This window comes from Podarcis erhardii (assembly GCF_964252035.2).
Source record: "Podarcis erhardii genome assembly, chromosome: 2".
NCBI classification, from domain to species: domain Eukaryota; kingdom Metazoa; phylum Chordata; class Lepidosauria; order Squamata; family Lacertidae; genus Podarcis; species Podarcis erhardii.
The window spans coordinates 80,774,492-80,802,149 of record NC_138498.1 but is presented as its reverse complement, the minus strand read 5'-3'; the positions used below and the strand labels follow the sequence as shown (position 1 = coordinate 80,802,149).

At 40.5% G+C, this 27,658-nt stretch overlaps 1 protein-coding gene across 5 annotated transcripts in view; it reads left to right on the top strand.

Moving 5' to 3' along the window:
• Positions 1–22,219, top strand: part of WNT7A (Wnt family member 7A) — a 55,306-nt gene extending 33,087 nt beyond the window's left edge. For all 5 annotated transcript variants that reach the window (XM_081850534.1, XM_081850535.1, XM_081850533.1 and 2 more), the window contains exons 3-4: positions 5,447–5,718; positions 20,134–22,219. In XM_081850534.1, coding sequence (XP_081706660.1) covers positions 5,447–5,718; positions 20,134–20,613 — 752 coding nt within the window. In that variant the 3' untranslated portion in view covers positions 20,614–22,219. The remainder of the gene's footprint in view (positions 1–5,446; positions 5,719–20,133) is intronic.
• Positions 22,220–27,658: the final 5,439 nt, after the last annotated feature.

Below are 27,658 nucleotides of genomic sequence, written 5' to 3'. Positions count from 1 at the left end.
ATTCCAAAAAGTCAGTTTTTAATTTCTGTTGTTGTTATTTGTTTCTGATTGTTTTTACTGTGTGATTTGATAGGTGGCATGTATATAGGGTTGCATCCTATGAATTCATAATCAGACTGGTGTAAGTTCACTGATTTCATTAGATCTACTCTGTGTATGACATGGTAGGATTACAACCCTTAGTATGTAGGATTCTACCATTCTTTTCAAAGGAAAGAATCTATCTGTCCCTAATCGGAGTCAAGCATACATTCTACTTTGTCAGTTTGCTCTGAAGGTATCAGCTGATGCTTCTAATGGAGCTTCTATCATTTAATTTTCATCTGATTATTTTCATCTAAGAGTTTACATGGATTAAGGACATTCTTCTATAGTTAGATAACAAATCTTGTAGATATACATACAAAAGAAATGCTGCTATACTTTTGCTATAGTATACTTTTGCTTCAGAAATAAAGTCATGTCATGATTGCAGGAAGCCACAATTACACATATGCTACTATTGCTTGTGCTGTTTTCAGCTGCGATTCAGAAGTCAAATGATTCTTGCATTAGTCTTCAGTTTCATCCCCTCAATAGTGCTTCATCATCACAAGCATTAGAACTGGCTTATCCCAATTTTGCTAGAGAGCTTAAGATGTTTGGCCTACTTATCTCTGAAGTACTATTACTTCCACTTCAATGTTTTCTAATGATGTCGGAGAGTCAAATAGGAGTACAGTATTCCGCTGGGTGAGACATAATTAGCTGAGAAGCTGTGTCTTGCCAAATGCAAGGTGGTTCTTTGGTTTGGAATTCAGAAGTAATATAAAACACAAGTGAGTGAGAAGAAGATTTTATTCCTAAACTGCAAGGAATATATACATACGGGACATGCACTTCTATCTGCCACTTGGAAGCCCTCAAAGAAGTGACGAAGTGACTCCCCCAGGTAGCTTTAGATTGCACGGCCCCGGTATGTATATATTGTTTGCTGTTTAGGAATAAAATCTTCTTCTCACTCACTTGTGTTTTACAGTGGTACTTTGAGTTACAAACGCCTCAGGTTACTAACGCTTCAGGTTACAAACTCCGCTAACCTGGAAGAGTTACCTTGAGTTGAGAACTTTGCCTCAGGATGAGAATGGAAATCATGTGCCGGCGGCGCAGAGGCAGCAAGAGGCCCCATTAGTGAAAGCACACCTCTAGTTAAGAACAGTTCCAGGTTAAGAACGGACCTCCAGAACGAATTAAATTCGTAACAAAAGATTCCACTGTGTATATTGCTTCTGAATTCCATACAAAAGAACCACCTTGCATTTGGTAAGACAAGCTGCTCGCATCTTTTGTGGTGGGATGTGGGAAGGACAGGATATAATAAACAGGATTTACCATCAAACACATTTTGATGTTTGTCCAATGCTACGAATAAGTTAAGGTCACAGCCCATGTAAGTGGTAAAATCTTGAACTTCTAAATTGTAATCTGCAAAGTCTGCAAGACATCCTGCTAAAATGAAATATGCTGGTACAAATTCATACATTCAGAGCTGTTTAAATTATAAATTATTCTCAATGACAAAGGAGCCCCTTGGAAAGTTTACTGTTACTAAAGTACTATAGAACTATTATGTTTACATGCAGTTATATAAATGATAAAAAAACTAAAACTAAACATTAAAAAAGGATAGTATACAATTCTATTAATACATATCCTGCAGCTAAGTGGCCATGATGGTACCTATTAACTGAATTTGTTGATGTCATCCTTGAATCCATTATGCTGCTAGCTATTTGTGGCATATGATAAGGAAGTAGATGTTTTCAGTAGAAGAACCGCTAAGAGACAAGTATTAATATATAGATCACTTGTGGTGAGTGATTCTGCTGAGAATAAAGTGCCTGAGTCTTTCTTTTTGGTTTGGTGCTTCTTTTAAACAGAAACATCGAAAATATGCTTGTTCTACAAATCACAATGTACAAGTACCAGAGATTTGGGATTGTATCTTGAAGTAGCTATGAAGATTTACTTATCTAAGGTCAGAGTTTGAAAAGAATTTCAAGTACCAACCATAGCCCATTTGTGCCAAAACATTTTAGGTCCTTAAAGTTTGCAATAACTTAGAATGGGGAAGATAGCTTGCTTCAGCCATAAAGGCCATGCATCAGAAATGGCAAGAGAGCTGGATTTAGGGCTGCCATACGTCTGGATTTTCCTGGACATTACTGGGATTTCAAAGGTGGATTTGACGCCTGGGGGGAGTTTTTTGAAATGTGGCGCTTTGTCCTGGATCTTAGGCAAGTCAATCGAAAATTCATGGGTTTGTTTTTTTCATTTTGGGGGGTTTCCTAAAAAAAAGACTCAACAATTTTGGGGCCTTCCTATAAAAAGCTCAACAACTTCTGGGGTGTCCAGGTTTTAACTTTTTGAAATATGGCAACCCTGGCTGGACTAAACTGTATATCTTGGCTGCATGTAAATATCCAATGTTAGTCATATTCAGAGGAGAGCCATTGAAATCAAATGACTTAACTATTGCTTTCACTGGAGCTACTCTGAGAATGTCTTAGTTGGATATCAATCCACAATTTGAATCCATTTTGTGTATTAGCCAGGTTTCATATTAATACTGATAAACACCTCACCATAATATTCTTATTCAGAAGTTACTTTCTTAGAAGTTGAAAAAAAAGTTTTTTATCTAGTGACATCAAATCTGCATCGCCTTACAGCGTGCATCACCCTGACACGAGAGGCTTCAAAGCCAGCACAGAACTCCCTGGGGCTGATGGGAACTGTGGTCTAAAACAGCTGGAAGGCACTATTATGGTGGAGGCCAGGCATAGTTTTAAATGGAAATTGAGAGCACTATATTTTAGAAGCACCCTCTTCCATTTAAAACATCAAAGTGCCCCATAATCTTGGCAAGGTCCTTGAGGGAGATGAGTTGGAAGCCATGATCCAAACTGTGAAATGTTTGTCAGTACAGTGGTGCAACGCAAGACGAATGCCTCGCAAGACGAAAAACTCGCTAGACGAAAGAGTTTTCCGTCTTTTGAGTCATTCCGCAAGACGAATTTCGCTACGGGCTTGCTTCGCAAGACGAAATGTCTTACGAGTTCTTGCGAGTTTTTTTCCTTTTTCTTAAAGCCGCTAATAGCCGCTAAGTCGCTAATAGCCGTGCTTCGCAAGACGAAAAAACCGCTAGACGAAGAGACTCGCGGAACGGATTAATTTCGTCTTGCGAGGCACCACTGTATCTTATAATACCTGAAGCAGGAATTCAGAGACGTTTGATTTACTCCAGTGCATGTTTATGTATCACACAATTTGGTGGAATCCCTGCCTTTGACTAACAAGGGCTATTTATAATGATTTCTTATCAGATTTTGTCCGAATATAGAACTCATACTTTTACTAAATTCACAATACATACTTTCACTAAAATTCACAATTGTTTTGACTGTGTGCGCATGCTTGAACTGGGTAACTCACACACATGGGCTGTGGGTGCCAGGCTAATTCCAGCCTAGCCAGTGCTCCATTTCATATGCTGCTGTAAGATCAACTGGTGTGCTTCCTCCACAGCTTCTCTGTAAGGTGGGATGGGTGATGGGAGAGCAGTATGGCAACTGGGCTATGGCTGCTGTGGTATTACACACCCAGATCCCTGTGCAGCTCCTTCACACTCAGGGCTGTGTTACCCATAGGCGCTAGGGGTGCGTCAGGGGTGCCAGGCCAAAAGTCTGGGGCTGAGATTTGGAGTCCAGGGATTGGGAAGAGCTGAAAACTGCTGTGAAGCGGATCCGAGTGCGTCAGAATGCCGTGGCTCTTCTGCTGCGGGCGAACAAGGAGTTGAGGCAGCCAGCCGGCTCCGTCCTCCTGCGCGCCTGGGATTGGCGGGCCTTTGAGAGGCTCACCCAGCGCACGCTGCTCACACAAGGCAGCCAGCTGCAATCAGTCGCCGCTGCCTTGGGCTCAACTGCTGTTGTGCTGGGCTCTGCTTGCCGCCCCCCGGCGCCTGGCCCCGGCCTTACTCTGCTGCTGCCGCCACCTCGGCCTCCTCTGTTGTTGTTGAGGCGGCCAGCCAGGCCAGCTCTGCTGTGCTCGCCTTGCCAGCCCGCCCTAAGAAAAGCTCTGGGCAACCTGGGGTGTGTGTGTGTGTGTGTGTGTGTGTGTGTGTGTGCGCCAGGTGGATCTTTGCACCCCAGCACCACATATGCTTAAGACAGCCCTGTTCACACTAACCAAAGTGCAGGCTCAGGCCACTATACTTGCATAGTGCAAGCCGCAGGAGCAAAAAGAAAGCTTATGCTGTTGGTCCTGTTCCAGCCTCAGTTTACCAGGTTATAGCCCCTGACCTATCCTGGATACTGCCCAGATACTGTACTAGCATTTTTGAAACCAAAAGTTGGCTGTCCTTAACTTTTCACCCCAAATGACTTCAGGGACCCTTGGCTGAAGAATATACTCTCCTAGTCTATATTTTGGTATAGCAGCCCATGGCTCCAATCTGGTCCTGGAACGTCTCCAAGGTTAAAACAAAGAAAATAATAACACCCACAACCCCAAATATACTGTACACCAAGCTTTACTGTTGTGAACTCACTCAAGAAATCCTTGGGACCTGTAGTTTTGTGAGATCCCCAAGTTCAAACAAATACAATTCCCAGACTAGTTTGGCTGTGAAAACTAGATTTTCGTTTTTGTGTGCTGACACACATTTTTAACTTAACACACTTCTGTGATGTTAGTGATCGCTGCCAAAGCCTACATAATCACTATGACAGGATGAAGCACAGAACAGAGGCCATTTAATAAATCCGCTTCATTATTTAAAATTCAGCTTGGATTATTTTCACGGAAAGTTTGTCCTAGACCTGCCTAGTGCACACCTGTGTGGCGGAGAAGTCTGCTCCCTTCACAACCAGCACTTGGCAAATAGCACGCAAGTGGTGACCACACTCTGGATTTCTGTGGGATGAACTTCATCACCATGACCAATGTTAAGTCAACACCATCAAGGTTTCCTGAATACACATAGCACAGCACTTGCGTTGGCCATGTGTTGGCCTGATCTGAAGCTGTGTGCTTGGGTTTTTGAAAGCCATGGTGAACTCAAGGTTGCACTCTGATACAGCAGTCTTACCTGCATCATTAAGCACTGATTGATTCGCTTTGGGTTTGGTAACTTTACCTTTATGGACATGGCAAAATGCACTGCCTTCACTACAGCATGTGTATTGATTCTGTTGGGAGTGCCTGAACATCAACAAAAGACCAGGACTTTGAAATGTCAAGAAATGCTTATGCCTTGCATATTTACAGCTTGTCTAATAATAACCTTGAAGCATTTCCACTGCATGGACTTGCACAGTTTTTTCCACCCTCTTCCACCCCCACCCCACCCCCTACCCTGTTCTTTCAATTGTTCTATCCTTTACTGAGAAATGTCTCCTAATTTCAGGTAGTAGAGAAGCAGCATTCACCTACGCCATCATTGCTGCTGGAGTAGCGCATGCAATCACTGCTGCCTGCACCCAGGGGAACCTGAGCGACTGCGGCTGCGACAAGGAAAAACAGGGACAGTACCACAAAGACGAAGGATGGAAATGGGGAGGCTGCTCTGCAGACATCCGATACGGAATAGGATTCGCCAAAGTGTTTGTGGACGCAAGGGAGATTAAGCAGAATGCAAGGACGCTCATGAATTTGCACAACAATGAGGCGGGGCGAAAGGTAGGCACCTTTGCTCACCTCTGAATATGGCCACCTCTGGTCTACAGCAACATTTATGTGCCTATGCTTTGAAGCCAATGTCACTTGCTGGTCCATAAGCTATGCAAACTTGCACTTCACAAGACCAGCAACCAGTCAAAGGTTTACCGTATCTCGATGCTTTACAGTCATAAAATAGGAAGAAAGAACAAAATGGAGCAAACTGTGTTTTAGCATTTAAAAGTTTCGAGATTGCATATGGCCACCTCATTATTTATTTGGGGGATTTGGGGTATACAAAGGTCCACCCTTGCTTTTTATAGAAAGCAAGTAGATATACAAATAAACAGAGGGAAATGATGAATGCTGTAATCTAGATTGTCTGGCAGCTCCCACCATGTGGCAGCTTCTTTGGCTAGCTTTTACAATACAGGTGTGGTAAGAACTCAATTCTTACTCTGCTTTGGTGACATTTGAATCTAGCAGATCACATAGAACCAATTAATTGCATGCTTACTTCCTGTCCTAATACTGCTTTCTTTCTTGCGGGTGAGTGAGAGACAAATCTGTTGCAGGAATCCTTCTTGATTTACCTTTTCTAGGAGTGAGTCCCATATTTTTGCAATGCCATTTGCTTGCAGAAATGTCTACCTCTGCATCATTAGAAAAAAGACAGGCAACTTGGTATGATGGGACTGAAGGGGGTTTCCTTTTTGGAGAAGTTCAGTAAACCAGGATGCCTCTCCTGAATGACCTCCAACATTTCTCCAATGAAAATAGGCATGTCCTATTCCACAATAATAACATTTTTATTATTATTTATACCCCACCCATCTGATGGGGTTGCCCCAGCCACTCTGGGTGGTTTCCCACATATATATGCACATGATAAAACATTAAACATTAAAAAACCTCCATTAAAGGACTACATTCAGATGTCTTCTAAAGGTTGTATAGTTATTTATCTCCTTCGTTTGGGGGTTGCATAACTCCACACCTCCGACATTTCTCTGATGAAATTAGGGATGTCCTAAGGAAAACTGGGACACTCCAGGATCAAATCAGAAACCAGGATGGCTTCTGTAAATTCAGGACTGTCCCTGGAATATAGGGACACTTGGAGGATCTGACATGGTGTCATTCATATGCTGTTGGACTATGTCTATCATCTTCCATGCTGGCTGGGACTGATGGGAATTAGAGTCCAACAACATCGGAGGACACCAAATTAGTTATCCCTTAAAAAAACAACACCACAGTCAGCATATGTTGCCTGAGCTATATTACAGCTGACAAGGAGTTGGATTTGCTGTTTACAAAATGTTTGATTTCAGAAAACAATTTTACTAATGATGGATATTGCTGCTTAACCAATTCTGTGCATAATAGCTCTGATAAATCTCAGAGAGCCAAAATACTATTCAGGAAAGCCTTACCCTCATTTGACTCTTTTGTCACTGACAGTATTTACTTTGTGCTTTTTTTCTGGCCTCATCTGGAAGGGATTCAAAACTGAATGGATGAGGCTGCAGTGCAAATAGCTTTCAATCACTAATGCTGCTAATGTGTTAAAATAAAGGGTTGGGACCCTCAGTTTGCAATTCTGCAGCTACGTAGTTCAGCTACTCCTGAGTGGGCATGTATAGGATTCAACTCCCAAAAGCTCATGAATCAAGCAGTGCTAAGATGTTTGTTTTATCAATTGCTGTTGTTGTAAATGGTCACTGTGTTATTTTGCACACATTTCAGTTTTAATGTATTTGCTACAGGACTCTCCCCCCCCCATTTCATTTCCATCTGACCTCACATTTCTGTCTCTCTACACCCATGTGTATGTTAGAGATGCTGTGAGTAGAGTGGTTAATGTGCATAACAACTGGTCATTGTGCACATAACCACATCTCATGGATCACGTACACGTAACACGCACATTTCCTGTTCAATATAACTGCTTAGTCTACAATAGGCCTTGAGTAATGTGCATATGTCAACAGGTTTTTGTACATTCTCCAGGCAAGATCCATCATCAGCAACAGGCCTTAGGGAATGTGCATCTGTTGACTGCATTTTACAGATTCACTGGGAAACATGCACATTCTCAGGTTAGTATCTGTACTTGCCCAGAAACCTCTTGTTTGTTTCTGTCTCTAGTTCAGAAGTGGGCAACCCATTGCTCCCAGGGCAAAGTCCAATCTTATGTAAATTGTAATGTCCTTCTGGCAAGTCAGTTGAGTGGCAGGAAAAAGAGGATGTGGCTGCAGCTTCCATTCTTCCAGTCCCATCTCACTCTTGCAGCACCCTGTTTTGGGTTTTTCTGCAGGCTATCACAGGGATCCCACCAGTGGTACTTCCACCCAGCTGCATGTTCAGCAGGTGGAACAGGGTCTGTGCTGGCAGAGCAACACTAGTTTCCCTTTGCCCACATCCATCCAATCCACACACAGAGATACACCCAGCACAAAGGGGGCTTGAATTATAGGCTTCTTTCTGTGGCCCAAACACCTTGGTCTGACCTTTGTATTCAGAGCTGATATCCCTGAAAGCTGGTTCCAAAGGCAAAATATGAATGCATTTTAAGTGTTTTCATTTACCATATTTGTGGTTCTCTTGGTTTAAAGTAGTTTTAATAACTGCTTCTGAACATTGGATCAGGAACCTGGTTTTGAACTCTTTGAAGTGTGAAGATTCATCATAGTCTGCCTGTGTTGTTCGTTAAGCTGAAGGTTTGTTGCACCAATTAAACATAATTAAATCTAGCAATTAAACCATACTACTATATGGCACCTGGGTAATTCCCCCTGCCACCCCAATTGGCAAGAAAACAATGCCTTAAAAATAGCGTGCAGATTTCCTTGTGTGGTTGGCACAAATTACTTAATAAAGTAAACACTGGGGATGAAGGAGATGTGCATGGTATTTCAAGCTTTGTACATTAATGATTGTGTTCCACCTGGTTTCTGAAATATGGGAGCAAAAATATCACAGTACTCAGAATGACTTTGAATGTGATGCTGCTGGCAGTGACAGGAAGTGTTTCCCCCATCTCTGTTTCATCTTAACTATCTTCTTCTTCTTTGGCGATCACTCGTAGACAAGTAAGATTGTCTTCCATGAACACAGTTTTAACAGTGAGTCAGTAAGTGACTGTGGAGGCCAATTCTGGATCCATACATCCTTCTGAACTATAGCTTTAGCATCTTCCACACACTCTCACCCAATGGCTGTCCCTGCATGTATGTCTCAGGGTAGGATCATGCAACAATCATATTTTGGATGACAGGACAATACATTTCAAGGCACTTGAGATCTTCAGTATCCTACCTCCACCAATGATGTCATATTCAAATCTGCAAATGCAGCTAAAATATAGTTGCAAATTGAATTTAAGAGGCCTTATATATGGTGCATACTTCAGTTTCTCTGTGAGAATGTTGATGTGCCTCCTTTTTGCTCTAGGTTTTATTCTGTGATTCGTGGAGTTTAACATATGTTTGCTGAAGAATATTTATGTAGACAAGTAGAATTTCATTTCCCAGAAATGAATGAGAAGGCTCCACATGCACTCAACCTTGGCACTACCCAGGGCATTCAGAGTCAGAGATAATAATAGGGTAAAAAAAGAGTCACACACATATAGCATATATAGCGGAACTTTTCTTTCTATTGATAAATGTGCAGTCACTAGTGGACATAGTTAACAAGTGCATTGGCAATGCACCAGTGAAGACAATTTCACTTCTTGTCATGCATTTGCTAATCTATTGTGGTGGTGGCAGTGGAGTTGTGTAAACAGACCTATTGTTGTTTCTGTTAGCTAGTGCAAGTTTGAGTGTAGCATTGTGAATCTGCAGATTAGCTGATGGGACTATTCATATAGATTCCAATTCCGTTTTGGAAATGGGTCATTTCAGAGATCCTTCAATGAACTAGCTCTTCAAACAAGAAATGGGGGGTGGGGGGAGCTTCAGCTCAGGGTGTCACATTTGAATATGATGTATGCCCAACCCATTCTCATGGAAAAGTGTTCAAATCACAGAATCCATTCCAAAGGCATCCTGGAGATGTAAAACATCATGGCAGAACTGGCTCTTAGGCACTCCGTATGCACCCAACAATCTGATCATGAAAGCTTTCATTTTATTGAGGGTATTATCTGAAGAGATAGGGTGTGTGGTGACTTTGGCCACCTGCCATTTCTCCAGAAGGCAAATAAACTGTTTTGATGTGGAGATATTTTCCTGCATGCCTTGGGTAGAACTGCTGAACTGTTTGGAGTTGTTGGCAATCTATTGGTGTTGTAGTCCAACACTGGACCGGATGGTATTACTGAAGGTCTACAGAGAAGTGGAGAAATTGATAGAAGTGTTGAATGATGCTATTTCATGTGGTATAAATATATCCTCACATAATTTAAGCGTTTGCTAGGGGACACTTAATACGTGGAGTTGACCTCATACTTGCAAATATAATAAAAATACTCAGTATAACCTTTATTATAACCCACCAAAAGACCAATATCCTAGAACATCTACCAAATTCTTGATTATTAGACAAAACAATCTTATGTAGGCTGGCAGGATAAAGTCCACAGCAGAGGACTGGACTTGCACAGACTACAGAAGATGGTGAGGTGGACGCTTTTGTTTTTATTATTATTTCCCCCGTTTCCCTTGCTGGTTCTGGACATATAGGGAGCTTTGGAGTCCGTAGAACTCTAAGGCTGGATCAGTAAATGTGGAACTTTCTGACTCCACACTGGGCAGACCTTAATCCTTGGACCTTTCCATCCAACTGTGGGCCTCCATTTCTGGCCATGGAAATGGATATCTGCACTATCCAACATTGTCCTAGCTGCCCTTCCCAAAAGCTTAGGATTGCTCCCTTACAACATATTTGACTTAGGACACATATGGAATTGTGTTCTACATCAACACTGATATTTGGGAGTACTTCATCAGAGTGACTCTAATATCATAAGATGCCTTTAATGCACTTTTAATATAATTTCATAGATGCTGAGGAATGATTAGCACGCTTTAGCACAAAACCTCGTTGGAATGTAATGGGAAGCTAGGATTTACATTAAAGAGAAAGTAGCTAGTTAATTGAGTGAGGGCAGGTGGAGCATGTGAACACAAAGCTCATCACGAACACCAAAACTTTATTATAAGCAAACTCCAAGATAGCAGAATGACTGTGGACTATATCCAGCAGCCATACTTGGAGCAGACAAACTGAAATCAATAGACTTAAGTCATGTATGTTGGTTGATTTCAGTGGATCTTCTCTGAGAAAGTTGGATATCACCTCATGATTCTCTGCTGCTCTTTGCTACGCTTTGTATTTTTAAAAATGTAATCATGTTTTTAATTAGTTGCCATTTTTCTGATTTTTAAAAAATCTCTTTTATAATTTTATATAGTTTTATTATTATTATTTTCCTGATGTAACATGAATTCAATATTTTCTGTATTATTATTATTTTTAAATGTCAGCCTCCTTGAGTTGGGGTTTTTTATGCAAACATTTAAATGGCAGTGGAGTAGAATGATGGGTGATGAAGAGGTTCTCTGCCACAAGGTGCTTGTTTGAAAGTCATGCTGTGGTTGAGAAATGTTCATGCATTAGCTTTAGCAAATTCAACTTCCTTTTTACTGAGACCATGTGAGTGTAGCGGGGAAAGCCTGTCATTTATTAGAGAAAAACAGAAATGCATTTTCAGACGGTGTTACTGTAGAATAAGATAGGGTGTAAGAAAGAGCCAATACCTTTCAAGGAACAACATTTTGGTTCTGAGTGGAAAGCAAATTATTGAATTGTGCTCCCGCTTTCTCTTTCGTGACATTGAAATTCACTGAATGGCATTTTGCATCAGCATTACATCATATTAAATATAACACCGTGTTATGAGTCATTGTTATAAATCATGACACAGGCTGCATTAGAAGGCTCCTGCAACCAAGGGCATATCAAGGTGGCTTTTTATTTGATGTGTCTCTTCAACAGAGGGACATAGGTGTGCTGACTTAGTAATCCTATCATGTCCTGCACAGGGAGCACTTTGCTTTTCCTTCAGCACTCCAGTAGAAATCTCTGGTATAAAAGAGTTCGGAGCAAATACAACAAAGAATGAAGTCTTACATAGCTGATCGAGATGAGATCATAAGTTACAAAATGAGCACGCCGAAATAGGAACTGATTTGAAAGGAGATGAAAAAGGCAAGGTCAGTGGAAGAATCTTGATTTCTAAACAATTGTGTGAGAGTGGCTGAACATGGAAGCAGCCTCATACTGTATTAGACCATTGATCCACAAAGCTCATTATTACCTGTTCAACTGACAGAGATGCTCACCAGGGTTTCAAATAGAGGTCAAATAGAGCCACCCCTAGAGATGCCATAAATTGAACCTAGGACCTTTTGCATGCAAGTCATGAACCCTGCCACTAAGCAACAGGCCTTCCTCTATTCTCTTTGGATATTTTTGCTCGTGAAAATTTGAATTTTGGTATATCACTCCCAGACTACTACTACTCCTCCTCCTCCTCCTCCTCCTCCTCCTCCTCCTCCTCCTCCTCCTCTTCCATTTCTTTTTCCAATTTATATTCCACCCTTCTTTCCCCTAGATCCATGCTAAATAATATCTGCCCATTGCCTCCACCCTTGAATTAGAACTTGAACATGTTTTGTCGTGGAATTATAGAAGGGGCCATGAGGGTCATCTAGTCCAACCACTACAATGCAGGAATCTTTTGCCCAACGTTGGGCTCAAGCCCATGACACTGAGATTAAGAGTCTCATGCTCCACTGACCAAGTCATGTTACATTTCTCTGCTCTATAAACCTGTGGGTCAAGATGAGGACTCCTGTGCAATTCAGCTTCACAAGTCTTAGTAGTAGTAGTAGCAGCAGCAGCAGCAGCAGCAGCAGAACAAATCAAGATAAAAAGGACAAGGTAAACCTCATGCTTTTTTTCTGGTGGTAGTCAAGGGTATGTAAGTACTGGCAACCTTTTTTCTCAAAGAAAAGCACAAGTTAAAAATGTGGCACTTACTGTAACAACTTCATGGTGAGTACCAGCACCATTTTTATAGAAAAAAAGCACTGGGTAAACATAAAGTTTAAATAAATGGACTGACTTTCAAAGAATTTCAAAATGACTCTACAGGTAGAACAATGGCTGCCCCTGCATTTTCAAGTTCCACTCCTAGAACTCAAAATACCTGTACTGGTTTTGCAAGTGGATGTAATGCAGCTATTATTTTGTCCTTCTAGGAATACTGGTCAATCCTTATTTGCTAGTCATTGCAAGTTACCTCCACCAACACTGGTATTTTTGTCCTCCATCTTTCCTCATTAGAATTGTGCTTCTAATTTCCGTGGCAAACTGCTATGGTGTTTGTGTATACCGTTTTAACAATGGGGAAAGTGAACGAGAGACAGCGTGTGGTCTCTTTGCTGATGTGTTGTGTATTTGTGGAGATGGCACCTCAAGGAGAAAGATTTTTCTTCTTCTGCATGTGCCATTCTTAGTTGGGCCTTGAAGTCAAGAAGCTTTGTCTAGAAAAAAAAATCTGATGTACAACCATGGTAACCAAAAATATGTGCTATAGCACTCAGCTATCTCAAGTCATGCCAGCAGAAAAAGAAAAAGAAAAAGAAAAGAAGCTTTCAATGCCCTCACGTGTCTGGAACTTTTGAAAATTACCATAGACTCCAGGAAGTCTAGAAGAACATCCTACTGTTGAATAATTAAAAACTGACTGAGGCTGCTCTGATACCTCTGGAATCAAGTGATATTATGGTATCAGCAGCAAAGCCACCTAGGCCTTGAAGCTCAGGTGTTAATCTCACCATTTAAAATTGTTTTTCTCCCCTTCACTTTGCTGTTGTTTGATTAGCATTGCTGATCTTTGCTTTCAAACCTTTTGAGATTTATGGCTACATTCCAAAGGAGCTGTAGGCATGTGTATGTTGGAGAACTGCTTGCATAGCCAGAGGTTTATTTGAAGTCTCCCATCTAGCCACTTATATTGCTGAGGAGAAAAACCAAATGTCAAAGAAGCTGCTGGCTATGTTATCCCCTAGACATATAGATCCATGACCTTTGTCTTTTTAAGGACTCTCCATAAAAAATGGAATTAGGATGCTATTTCAGTTTTGCAATTGCAAATGGAATTTTCTCAGAAGAATCACAGCAATTAAAGTCTCCTCAACATTTAAGTCTTAAAACATACACATTCCCCCAATTATATTTATTCAGAAGTTAGTCCCATTGATTTCTTTGAGGTTCATTTCCAAGGAAGCAGCTCATGATATATCCTTGGGAAGACATCCATATAATGGTGTGTTTGTCCAACATAAAATATATCCAATGAAAAGGATTTACAACTTCTTCAGTAATTTATTCTCATAGGCTTTCTATTCTGATTGGTCCAAAAATTGCTCTTGATAAGCCTATTGGCTTTTACTTTAGCCTTGGTGGGTATTTAATAGCAGACAACACTTCACCTTTTTCTAGGACTTGTTTACATAGCTGAAAACTATTAGCAATATGTGATGATTCATCTATGATAGATGTATATTGGTGTCGGTGGAAGAAGATGACTTAAATACAAACTATCTTTTTTTTAAATAAATATTTATTAGAGTTTTTAAATACAAATGCACCAATAATAAATAATCTTACTTCTATCACAACGTAGTTTCATCACTTCTTTGGACTCCCTCACGTCTCCCGCTCCCATTTACATCGTTAAAAGGTTTTTCCAAGCAAATTATCAACTTGTTTACGATCTTATATTCTCTCATTTAAGTATAATCTAGCAATTCTCCATAAAATTTATGTTTTCTTTAATCTCACTTATCATCAAATTCAAAATCTAATTTAGTGGTGGCCAATTTTTTATAATCTAGCATCCTTCTTAACATTCAACCAAATTACAATGTTTTTGTAAATACACCTTAAATTTCTTCCAGTCTTCCTCAATCCTCTCTTCTCCCAAGTCTCGGATTCTGCTAGTCATCTCGGCCAGTTGCATATAGTCCATCAGCTGCATCTGCCACTCTTCCAGTGTGGGTAGATCTTGAGTTTTCCAGTTTTTTGCGATGAGTATCCTTGCTGCCGTTGTTGCATACATAAAAAATGTTCGGTCCTTCTTTAGCACCTTCTGGCCGACAATACCCAAAAGGAAGGCCTCTGGTTTCTTAGTGAAGGTATACTTAAATACCTTTTTCAGCTCATTATATATCATTTCCCAGAAGGCCTTCACCTTAGGGCATGTCCACCAGAGGTGAAAGAATGTTCCTTCATTTTCTTTACATTTCCAACATTTATTATCAGACGAATGGTATATTTTGGCAAGTTTAACTGGGGTCATGTACCATCTATATATCATTTTCATTACATTTTCCTTCAGAGCATTACATGCAGTGAAGTTCAGCCCAGTGGTCCATAACCTTTCCCAATCCTCGAACATAATGTTATGCCCAATGTCCTGTGCCCACTTTATCATAGCCGATTTAACCATTTCGTCTTGTGTGTTCCATTTTAACAGCAAGTTATACATTCTAGATAGTACCTTAGACTTAAATACAAACTATCAAAGCAGTAGCTTTTAACTACAGAAAGCAGCTTAAAGATAAATCAAGCTTAAGTAACAAACAGTAGCAATCATATATTAAGAACTTGAAAGCTGATTTTGGAAAATGAAGAAACAAATCTATTCCTATTAAAAGTTAAATGCTAAACTTCAATTTCTAATTTATGCTGTATCCATAAATGTAATGGGTTGGATCCAGACTTGCTCCTTCAATTAACAGAGGAAACTGGGAACCAGCAGAGGTTCCTCACAGAAAGGGAGTGGTTTTGATAGTTCCCGCTCCATGCCACAGCATCACTTTCCATGTTGTCCTAGACTCTAAGAACCCTCAACTCTTGAGAAGCTTTGCAGGATACACAGGGGGCTGTAGGGGGTGGAGGAATTGGCAAAAATACCTTCTCAGCCTTCCCCAAGTATAAGCAGAACAGTACTGAGTGCATTTTTTGATTCAAATCTACTAAAGACATACATCTTTGCCCTGGTCATTGACACCTGATATTGACACCTATCTATATCCCTCAATATTATTCTGATTGTAAATGGTTTCAACTGATTTCAATCTTGCATGTTTATATTGTTGTAACCTGCACTGGGACCTTATGGTGAAGAGTAGGTAAGAAATCCAGTTAACAACAAATACAAACAACACATTAAAATATCCCTTTACTTGTTTTCTCTTGTCAAATGACACAGGCAAATAGCAAAGGGGGGGGACCCATAGGCTTCTTATAACAAATTATTGCAAATTCCCAATGCCCCTGACCATAGTCATGGGCAATGGGAACTTTTAGAAAACATCTGAAAGCAGCGCTGTTCAGGGAAGTTTTTAATGTCTAACATTTTATTATTATTTTGCTGGAAGCCACTCAGAGTGGCTGGGCAAACCCAGCCAGATGGGTGGGGTATAAACAATAAGATTATTATTATTATTAATAGGCGTACAACTAATTCTCTGTGAATTGGTTTTAACGGCTTTATTATGTATTATGTTTTGTTGTATTTTATTTTTCATGTGATGGTTGTGGTGAAATACAGAATAAAAACACCTTAATAAATCAATCAACCAAGTAGGATGAAGTCCAGTTGAAAACCATAGGCCATTATTCATACCTAAATTTAGGAGGACAGGGTTAATTGTGTCAAAGGTGTCCTGAAATCCTGGATGGCCAGTTTCAACAAAATATTTGGTGGTTCTTTCCTCTTTGGGGAAAGTGGTAATGTTAGCCAAGTATGTCATCATCACCACTTTTTAGGGGATTTTTTATTCTGATGTATAGCTTTGCCCTTTCAGCTTCAAACACCCTTAAATTGCACAGAAAAGGCAAAATATGGCTGCATGGCTTCCTCGCTGTTGAGCAGGCTGGCATTTCTTTTGCACCACTCCCATTTTGGCCGAAGTGGCTCTTACCTGTCAACAAAACCTGATGTTAACAGACAGGCCCTAAAGTATGTGGATTTGCTTTCAATTGAGGGGAATTTGCATGTACAGTACAATCATGTCTTGCGTGCAATTAATTTGCCCCATTTCAGCCTTACGTGGTTGAAAGCTGGCTGGTTGAAATCCCACAAATCAATTGCACACAAAGTGGAGATCTTGAAAGCTCCTATGCTCTGGGTTTTCCCAGTGCGGAAAACACTTTTAAAGTCTCTGACTTGCTTACTGGGCTTGGGGAGGCTGTTGAGAAATCTTGTGGAAGCTCAGATGGCCCTACGAGATCTTGCGAGTGCCTCCCAAAACTTAAAAGCTCTCTGGCTTGTTTGGAGGGTAAGGGGCAGTTCCAAGGGGGTGGTTTGGGTATACACATTTTTGCATGTGTGCACCATCCCCAGAATGTATTTTTCCTTAGTGGAAGTGTAGTACAGTAGAGAGTGCAACAGAAGAAAAGAAATCAAGGGTTTAAACTCTTGATTGTATGTTCTGAATGGTGATTAGAAATAGTGTGGAATTGCTATGCATTGTATAGAATACCATAGTTCAATTTTGACTACTTATAGATAATACACAGTGCACACACCCAAATTTTTGATGCTAATTAGTTGAGGGGGGAGAAGAGATGGATAGATTAACAAGTGCCATCAATTCATCCCAGAGGCTTAGAGAAAATGTGGGCAAGGTTAAAAAGACTGCTTATATCAGCATTTAGAATAGCCTAAACCTTTTGCTTTCAAACCACAGGTTTGCTGCTGGAACTGTGTGTGTGTGTGTGTGTGTGTGTGTGTGTGTGTGTGTGTGTGTGTAAGCAAGCTTGCAATTTGAAGACTGCACATCTTGCTGTGTTTATTATTATATGCTGGTATAATTTGAACTATTACCTGTGGCAAACTAGTCAAGCCTTTCGGGCTCTTCTGGGACCAGGAAGATCGCAATAATAGGGTGCTGGGTTTGGATTTGGGTCAAAATGCAGCTTAACATTCCTGTTCAGTCATGAAGGTCACTTGGTAACCTTAAGCAAGTCAGTGTCTCTCAGACTAGCCTGTGTCAAAGGGTGGCAGGAAGGCACTTTGTTCACTGAAAGATACAATAGAAAAGCATAACAATAACGAGCCTTGAAGCATTTTAAAGACCAACACATTTATTATGGGCCAAGCGTTCGTGGACTCTGGATGACAAACATTTATGCCATATTAAATGTGTTAAGTCTTTAGGGTGCCACAATACTCTGTTGCTTTTGCTGCAACAGACTAACAAAGCTAACCCAGTGGTGGTGATGGTAACAAAAACAACAGAAATAGTGTAAATTGGGTTTCAGAAGTCTTTGAGTATATTTTGGCTATTGCTAACTGGGCCTGGGACCTGCCTGGAAACCAGTAATCTATGTTAGTTCTTTACTCTTGTCATATTGCCAAGACTTTGAAAAAAGAGGACAGGCACCTGAGAGGAACTTGTGGAATGTGACTAGAATACTAATATGCCAAGGTTTGTTAAAGTTGTTGTATTGTTTGTCAGACAATATTAACAATGAAGTGGTTGGAGGGGTGTGTGGAAAGAGGAGAGGAATGTTTTCACCGAAGACATCAGGACTTCAAAACTGGAGGGGTAAATGAAAAGGGGAACTAGTGCTAGACCAGGAAGCATGTGTTTTTGAAACAATTGCAGTGAGCTTTGAGGACACACAGAAGTTAGATGTGAGCAGTTGCCATCTACAAAGGAACTAACTACACTTGCCTGCTGGTAGATCTCCAGCGTGCCAGACAATAATCTCTCCCATTCCTACTTACTTAGTTGACCTCCTCTAACTGGAAATCCCTAGATGCAAAATCTGCTTCTAACTCATAACCTGTCCCTAAAAAAAGATAGTCTGACTCGCACTTTGATATGAATGAAAACTTGGGCATGGCAACATGTGCCCAGCCCCGCTTTTAGACGAGAAAGGTCTCAAAGCTGGTTCCAGCTGGCATCAAGATACATCACAGAGAACAGCAAGCTCAACACATGTCACAAGTCCTTTCAGCTGTTGATCCATTGCAGCAGCTTACTCAGCTCTTTCCAATGGAGCTGTTTATTCCCTCTGTGGTCACTGTCTGTTCATGGGCTGCATTGGAACTTGGGCGCTGTAAAAGTGTAGACTGCTCTGAACAAAGCCACACAGCTAGCTAGAATTCAAAACAACAGCATTTAAATTTCAGGGTAAGTTATACCACCTGAAACAGAGAGATTTAATTTTCAGAGGATGTAACTATGCTGGACTATTGTAGTAAAAACAAGAGGGAGTCTTATAGCACCTGGAAGACTTATTATGGAAGGCATCATGGAGTAGATGCATAAAGTGCTATCCTCAGTTGGCAGGTTTATTTAAGCACAAACATGTGAAAAGAAAAAAATATGTAGGCCATGAAATGCAAAAAGTACAGTCTGTGACAATTGTAAAATAGATGTACAGTCATACCCCGGGTTACAGATGTTTCAGGTTGCGCGTTTTCGGGTTACGGACACACCGAAACCTGGGTTACTTCTGGGTTTCGGTGCTCATGCATGCTCAGAGGCACTAAATCGCGCTCTGCGCATGTGCAGAAGCGCCGAATCACAACCCACGCATGCGCAGATGCGGCGCTGCGGGTTGCGGACACTGTGGGGTGCAAACGTGCCTCCCGCACGGATCACGTTCGCAACCCGAGCGTACACTGCATGTCAGATTGCTCCTGTCTCCCATTTCTTTTTGCTGAGCTTTTGAAACATATTGCAATGCTTGACCGAGCCAGAAACCCAGCCAGATGGGTGGGGTATAAATAATAAAATTATTTATTTATTTATTGTTATTTAAAATCTGTTTGAAGGTGTGACGAGGCTCTTTGTTGTTTCTCTAGGGATCCCTGTCCCTACAAGGGGTCTCTAGATTAGGGCAACACATTCTAAACATTGGTCAAGACACCAGTTGGTAGACTTTGTAGCATGGCTACATAAGGTGTGAAGCTAGAAAAACAAGGGCAAATAAACTTGTACAGAATTGTCCTCAACACCATCTATAAAAAATGGATGTTATCCATCTGTAGGATTCCTGTAATGCTCTAGTTAGACTGGCCCACTATATTGCAAGTGGTTTTAAAGACTTAACCCTTCCTTTGATTAAGCAGAGGTGCGGTTGACCAATGTTTCCTTTATCAACAAAAGCTGTGTTTGCTGCATTTTTAGATTAAATGGCTCCATAAGCATCATTGTGTGTTTTAAGCCTGGCCTGGTTTTTACCATTTGTTCTTCATTGTAATTATGAAGATAAAGAACTTTTGAAATTAGAGCTTAGTATTTCATGTTATGAAACAGATTTATGTGCACCACCCTTCTTCTCCATCTTCTCTTGTGGTTTTAAATATAACACCCTCTCCTCCTTTTACTCTAGATCCTTGAAGAGAACATGAAGTTGGAATGCAAGTGCCACGGTGTGTCGGGATCATGTACTACTAAGACATGCTGGACAACTCTTCCGAAATTCAGGGAGCTGGGCTACATCCTTAAGGACAAATACAACGAAGCCGTTCAGGTTGAACCAGTGAGGGCAAGTCGTAATAAACGCCCAACTTTTCTTAAGATAAAGAAACCACTCTCCTACCGTAAACCCATGGATACAGATTTAGTGTACATAGAGAAATCGCCTAACTACTGTGAAGAGGACCCTGTCACTGGAAGTGTGGGAACACAGGGCAGAATGTGCAACAAAACAGCCCAGCAGACCAATGGCTGTGACCTGATGTGTTGCGGTCGAGGTTATAATACTCATCAGTATTCAAGAGTGTGGCAGTGCAACTGTAAATTTCATTGGTGCTGTTATGTTAAATGTAATACGTGCAGTGAAAGAACAGAAGTGTACACCTGTAAATGAAAGTGTGGCTTGGGAGGGGGATCCTACAGCCTTGGAATAAACACATTTTTTTTGCACATAAGCTCAGTGCACCTACACACGACTGTAGCAAAGACCCACACTGTTTCCAAAAGGAAAACCAGCAAATGGATCCCATCTTCCCCTCTTAATATATCAGCGCTTAAGTGGAGACCCATCAAAGACTTAGAGAAATAGTCCAAAAACAACATCAGACTTTTTAAAAAAGGAAACAGAAACAAACAAGTCACCTAATACAAAAAAAAAAAAAAAAGTGGGGGGGGGGAAATGCTCTCAGATATTCTGCGCCTTCAGAACATAATTTATTGACTGCCTTAAGGGAAAAAGCCCATGTCCAGAGCAAGGCAAGGGGCTCTTTGGGACTGGATGAGGGAGAGATTGAAAGGCACCATGCATAAAGAGAGGGCTGGGGGAACAAACAATTCTTAAACATGGTCTTTGCACAGGATGGGGTGACAATGCGCCAGTGTGAATTTCAACTTAAAGAGAGTGGATTAAGCAGATTTAGGGATTTCTACACTTGTGAAAAGCTTCTGCTGGTCCTTCTATCTTTCCGTTTTTTTCAGACAATGTGCTACTGCAAGTAGGATTGTTGATGTTTTCCATATAAACACTGGTTTAACTGCCTTTTTGTCGTGCTGCAGATATTTTAGCACAGGGATTTGGGACATCTGGGCATAATAATAATAATAGCAATATTTAACAATTTATCCAGATAAAGCTAATATTAATTTATTTAATTAAAAAGAACTCTACCGACATTTTTGAAAACCATTCTGCATTTAGATAGCCTGCTTTTTTTGTGGAATAATTTTGTAGATATGGAAAGGAGGGGACACCCTTGAGCTGTATATATTATTGTTTACTCAGATATTTCTACTAGTTGGAATTGCAGAATGTTTTTTTCCTGCAATAATAGGTGTTAAGTACAAAAGCAGGCATCTTTTATAATTTGTTTGGCTGTTTGCTGCTAGTTGTCTGGAATCTCAAACTGATATTCATCTTCACCTAGATAGATACCAGTGCATAACCTGTCCAGTTTTTTTTAAATTTTATTTTAAGGAGCATTACATAAATCCAGTTGGAAATAATGCATCACACATAAATGCAAAACTCCAGACAAGTTTCCATCTTTGGAAAATGAACCATAGGATAAAAGAGTATATTTTGTAAGAGACTATTTTTATATGAATATTTTATTTATACTATGTCTGCTTGTATAATTCTATAACCTGTACTTTTTCTCAAAACAGGCACACAATTTGTAATTGTTAGGCTATTTAACAGATAAAGGCTGATTACTTTGTTGACCTGAAAGTAGCAAGCTGGATGCATTCAGTTGTTACTGGTGGATGTACAAAATACAGAATGAATTTTCTCTCCGGATGTATGTACAACGTGGCTCTTTTCCTGCAATTCAATTTGCAGAATATGCAGAACAAGAACAGGGTATGTAGCATCAGTTTTGTCACATGGTTTGAATTCATGGTTGGTATTAACTGGATGCTCCTTTATCCCATTCAGAAAAAAATCTGAATTAGCTTCCCAGATGCATCAGTCATTAAACTGTGGCGTTATGACTAGCAAATGTGCTGTGTGTGCTGTCAGTTAAACCTCTATATTGTGCTACTGTCAAATTTGATTTTATCAGTGCAAGACTGTAGACTATGACTGTAAAAACTAGCATGACACGCATAGACTGATTCTCATAGATAAGACACAAAGCTTACGGGTTTTGTCCAACTAGTTTTTGGCATTTGCCCTACTCTTTCCCTCTCGGAAGGTTCTTAGTGAAAAAGATCAAGTCACATTTTAGACAAACTTTCAATCAGGCCCCCACTACTTTTTGTGTGTGTTCAGTTCCTGCACTGTGGCATTTCCTTTCTTATCCCTAAGATTTTCTTCTGCAATTATGTTCAATTAAATTGTTTTGCTTTTGGGGAATTGTTGTGATCATTCCACCAGGATCACGGAAAAGTCGTTCCCCCGAATATGTAATTGACTTTTGCTATTTCACATCCTGATTCCAAGATGAAACTAATGGGACCCCTTTCCACATTATATCCAGAGAAACTTTCATGGAAGAAACTCATACAAGGAAATGTAAAAAATTGTACATGAAATCTGTTGCATGATGTAAGCCAGGGCTGTCCAGCTCCCAAGAGACTGCGATCTACTCCCACTATAAAAACCCCGGCAGTGATCTACCCATTGGATTGACCAGAGTTATTCAGCTCTTTTTTGAAAAAGCTTAATCAAAGTTGTTGAGCCTTTTTGGGGGGGGGGGCATCAGGGTCCCACGATCGGCCAGGATCAACCAGGGACATTCCTGATGTAAGCTATTTCCCATAGGTATAGGAAGGTTGCTTATGTGAAGTCTTGGATATCCACAATTTTTTGTCTTGTCCATGCAGCCCTCTGGGTTGTAAGGCTCCAAAGAGCCCCATGCCTAAGGAACTTGTGTCTATGCATGGAGGGGCTGCTCATTTCTCTTCGTGGCTGCAGCCCCCTCAAGCCACACCAGATGTGCTCTGGTGTGTGCCCTATCTTTCAAGATGTGATGGAAAAGACTGCCATTTAAACCCTGGGCAGTGTGTTTCAGACTGATGTATTGGAAATACAGGACCTAGTTGTTAGAGGCATAAACATGACTTTATTGTGCCCCACCTAAGGCTTTAGGAAGGGGTAGAACATAAAACCATTTTTTAATCAATTGCATCAAATATGACAACTCCTTAAAGCTGCTATTCCAATCACTATTCCAACCTTTCATTTAAAACCAATGAGATTTACTTCTAAATGAATGTGTCTACAGCTGTGTGTCAGTGTCTAGTGTGTCCCCCACTGCTGGTTTGGGAACCGGTGTACATATAACGTTAGCCACAACCCATATCTATCCCGTGTCTGCCCTGCTGTTTCTTATGAAATATTGTGCTTTGATCTGGGGAGTGGGTGGTGTTGTGATCTAAACCACTGAGCCTCTTGGGCTTGCTGATTGGAAGGTTGGTGGTTCAGATCTGTATGATGGCCTCCCATTGCTCTGTCCCGGCTCCTGCCAACCTAGCAGTTCAAAAGCACACCAGTGCAAGTAGATAGATAGGTGTGATGGGAAGGTAAACAGCATTTCCGTGCACTCTGGTTTCCATCACAGTGTCCCGTTGCACCAGAAGCGGTTTAGTCATGCTGGCCACATGACCCAGAAAGCTGTCTGTGAACAAATGTCGACTCCCTCGGCCTGCAGCGATATGAGCGTCACAACCCTATAGTCGCCTTTGACTGGACTTAACCATCCAGGGGTCCTTTACCTTTACCTTACTGTGCTTTGATGCATGTTTCCCCAAAACAGCTTTGATCGAGAGAAGGAACAACCTTGCTGCATTTTAAGTTGGTAAAGTATACACACTAGGACTTTAGTGACAGTGGTCAAATTGTGAGGTCTTCCTGTCTCATTAAAAACTATCACAAGAATGCATACATGCCCCGTAGTTACCTTCTTTAGGAACTATTAACACTCTAAATTAGTCTTAAGGGCTACATTTGGGAGATCAGAAATGAATGTGAGGAAACACAGCTTTATTATGAGTCATGATTTAAATCACATGAACCACACAGGGGTCACTTCATACAAAGGGTACCATGTAGATCAGAGCAGGACTTAATTTCTTGGTAGCAGACATACCATTGAAGTAATGTTTGAATTGTTCCTTGGCACAACCACTTGGAGTGAAAGAGCAGAAGAGTGCATTGGAAGCAAGCCTCCTCCCTGCAACTTCCTCCAACGACGGAGTGGGTAAGTGTAAAAGGAATTAGGGCTAATGCTCACCAATATCCTCAGTGGGATAGAGAGTTTCACCATTTAATAACCTAGAGGAAGACAGAAGTTCCTCAGGTGCAGCATCTCTCGTTATAGGGTTGCAATGAGAACTGTACCTGCTGAATTGCTCAGTGGCATTTAAGCAGAGGCCATTTTAGGCTAGCATGAGTAGTGCAGTCGCACTGGGCGCTGCGCTGCAGGGGGCGCCGCAACAATGCTGTAGAATCATAGAGTTGGAAGGGACCAGAATGGAATGAGAGTGGTGGAGGGGGTGGTTTAGCTTCATCAAATTTGAGAGCCCAAAGAAATTTGAGAACCAATGAATTATGGAACAAAAAGCCTGGTATATACTCATCTACATCATTAAGATGAGTTAGAACAGTTGTATCATAAATTCAACAGGTGCAACTTTCCTGAAATGAAGCTGCAAGCTGGGTTGGCTCAATAGTGTCACACTTTATATACACCCATTTATTACATTCTCTACAGTTTTCAAGCTACAATCTACAAAGCACTGAGGAGGAGCACTGGATGAACCATGTCTTTAGATGGGTTAGGAAATGTTCAATGAATTGACAGTAAGTAGATTTTCAGCTTATGGCTCCACAAAATATGATTTGAGAAACATCTAACTCTATCACTGCATTAATAAGAAGTGATTCTCAAAGTTTTACGTAGTCCACTAATTACTATTAGCTAAGTGTCTGTGAAGTGGACATGTGATTTAATAATGTAGACATTGTTTGTGGATTACAGAAGCACCAACCGTTACATTTGCAGTATGTTTTTACTCTACGAAAGCATTACATAGAATTTATCTCTTTCTGTATATCTTTACATTAATGATGCACAGTGTATAACTATCTCAATGACTCCTAAAGATCTGGTTTATTTAAATAGATTTACTTGCAACATTAAGAAGCGGGTATGTACAAAGAAAATTCATTTTTAGAAAATTCATAATGAACTAGGGAGAAAGTACCTGAATATTGCACTAATTTAGGTTTAGAAATCAGCTTTAACTTGAACAGAACCTTTTAAAAGTTTGGACTATCTCTCTTGCTTAGAAGTATTTCAAGTCAATAAAACTTTTATAACTAGCAGTCCTTTTAAATTGTGCAGTGAGGAAAGGGTAGTCCAACCATATCTTCTCTTACTAAAATCAATCTGATCCATCAACCATGTATTGGGAATTAATTGTTAAATAAATAAATCATTTGGAATGACCAACATTGCTTAATATTTGAAAATCTCTATGCAATATAAAAAATAGAACACAATAAAAATAAAAATCTAAATGCAGATTTAAACATAAAAAATATTATAGCAAACAGATTAAAAACAGACATACAGTGATAACAGGGTCCAATCTTACAAGTCAGGGGAAACCAGGACATCTGAAGCAACAGATGGATGATGCCCAATGGCATGAAAAATAAACATGAAGAAGAGATGCCTCTGTATTTTTTTATCTCTCTCCCCAACCTATTATTCACCATCTCTTGGGGTTTTCTTTATTAAAGATTGGCACAATAGAAATTTATGATAGGATTCCCCTCAAAAAGGCTTTTGCCAGATGAACAAAGTGTTCAGTGAATGTCCCTGTAGGTACCCTGGGGATATTTGAAAGCAAATATTTCATTTAAGTTATAATTTGTGTACCACCCTTCTACTGTATCATATTGAAGGCTGAAGAAATGACCAAAAGTACAACAAAAATCACATTGCCATTCTATAGCAATTCAAAGTATAACAAATAACCAGCAATGAAAAGAAAAACCCATTCACCTATAGTATTATGAGATGATATGTTGTAATAATAAATAAAATAATAAATAAAAACAAAGGGAAAAGACTATGGAAACAAACTGGAAGACCCATTCCTAAAGATGCGTGTAGCTGCAAAGGCACATGGTGTGCTTTGTATCAGCATAGCTAGAGTTGCTTTTCCAATGAAGTGAATTTGCCTTGTTGTTATGATACTTTGCCAGTTACATTCACATCCAGATTATTACTATACATCAAGATTCATGATCCCGAATGCCATAGATGCTCCAATGAAGGTATGAACCTTAGTCCTGGAATTCACAAACAGAACACAAGGCTGCTCACCTGCTGAGGTGCTTGTGGGCTCTGCTCCCACTTCAAGTGTCATTCACCAAAAATGCTGGTCAGGTGACATCATGCTCACACCCAGTTGTTAAATGGGCAAACATTGGGGGAGACCATGCATGAACCAAATCAATCCTTTACTTCTCTCTTGTTCTCCCTTTTCCTACCGGTGCTTGATGTTATGTAGAGCTGACAGTGCTGATCAGGCGATAAATGTATGGAACATAAGGTCTTTGTGGAGAAACTTTGCTGCTGGATGAATGCTGGGGGTGGGGGCTTTCCTATGTGGAATGGATATATATATATATGGATATATGGATATATATGGGTTTCTCAGGACCAGAGCAGTGGAGTTTTCATGCAAATAGGCTCAGATGATTCCACAGAAAACCTCAAGCATTCGCTTGGCCAGTCCTATTATCAGGTATACCAGTGATGCAGTGTGCATCCCAAGAGCCACTTCCAAATATCTTTTGTGACTTGGCAGGCGATGTTGGGACTCAGATTGAGCTTATTTGCACATAATCTGAGTGTTGTTCCTAATGTCTTCTTCAACATTGCAAAGATGTGGGAATGCATCTCTTGGATCACATAAACCAGCTGCTTGGGGTGGCAGAATGTCTTTGCCAGACATGTATATGAGCAAGTTTCCTACCTCTTCACTGTTGGTGGGACTCGGTGGGTGAAAGAGGAATGCATTCAGAGGGCTGCACAACACCAAGGTGACCGAAGATCGCTGTGCATCTGCAGACAACCCATGTTTGTTTAGGTGAACACATTTACTCAAAACAACCACGCAGTTGGGTTAACGTGGGTGTGGAGACTTGCACCAATGTGTAGGTCTTCATGGTGGTTGAAATGCATGTAGGTCCTACAACACTGCATCGTATATAGTGATTAATGATGGATGAGTTCATATTGTAGACCTTTGCCTATGTTTTGAGATGTCTTATATGAGGAGAGCTTTTTCATTCCACCATGTTAAAGAACATCTGGATTCTGCAAATGAAAGGCATCAACCCCTCTTTCAATTCCAGTTCCCTCCTGCCATAAAGGAGAATTTACATACCAATCCATAACAGATCATTTCAGACATTCCAG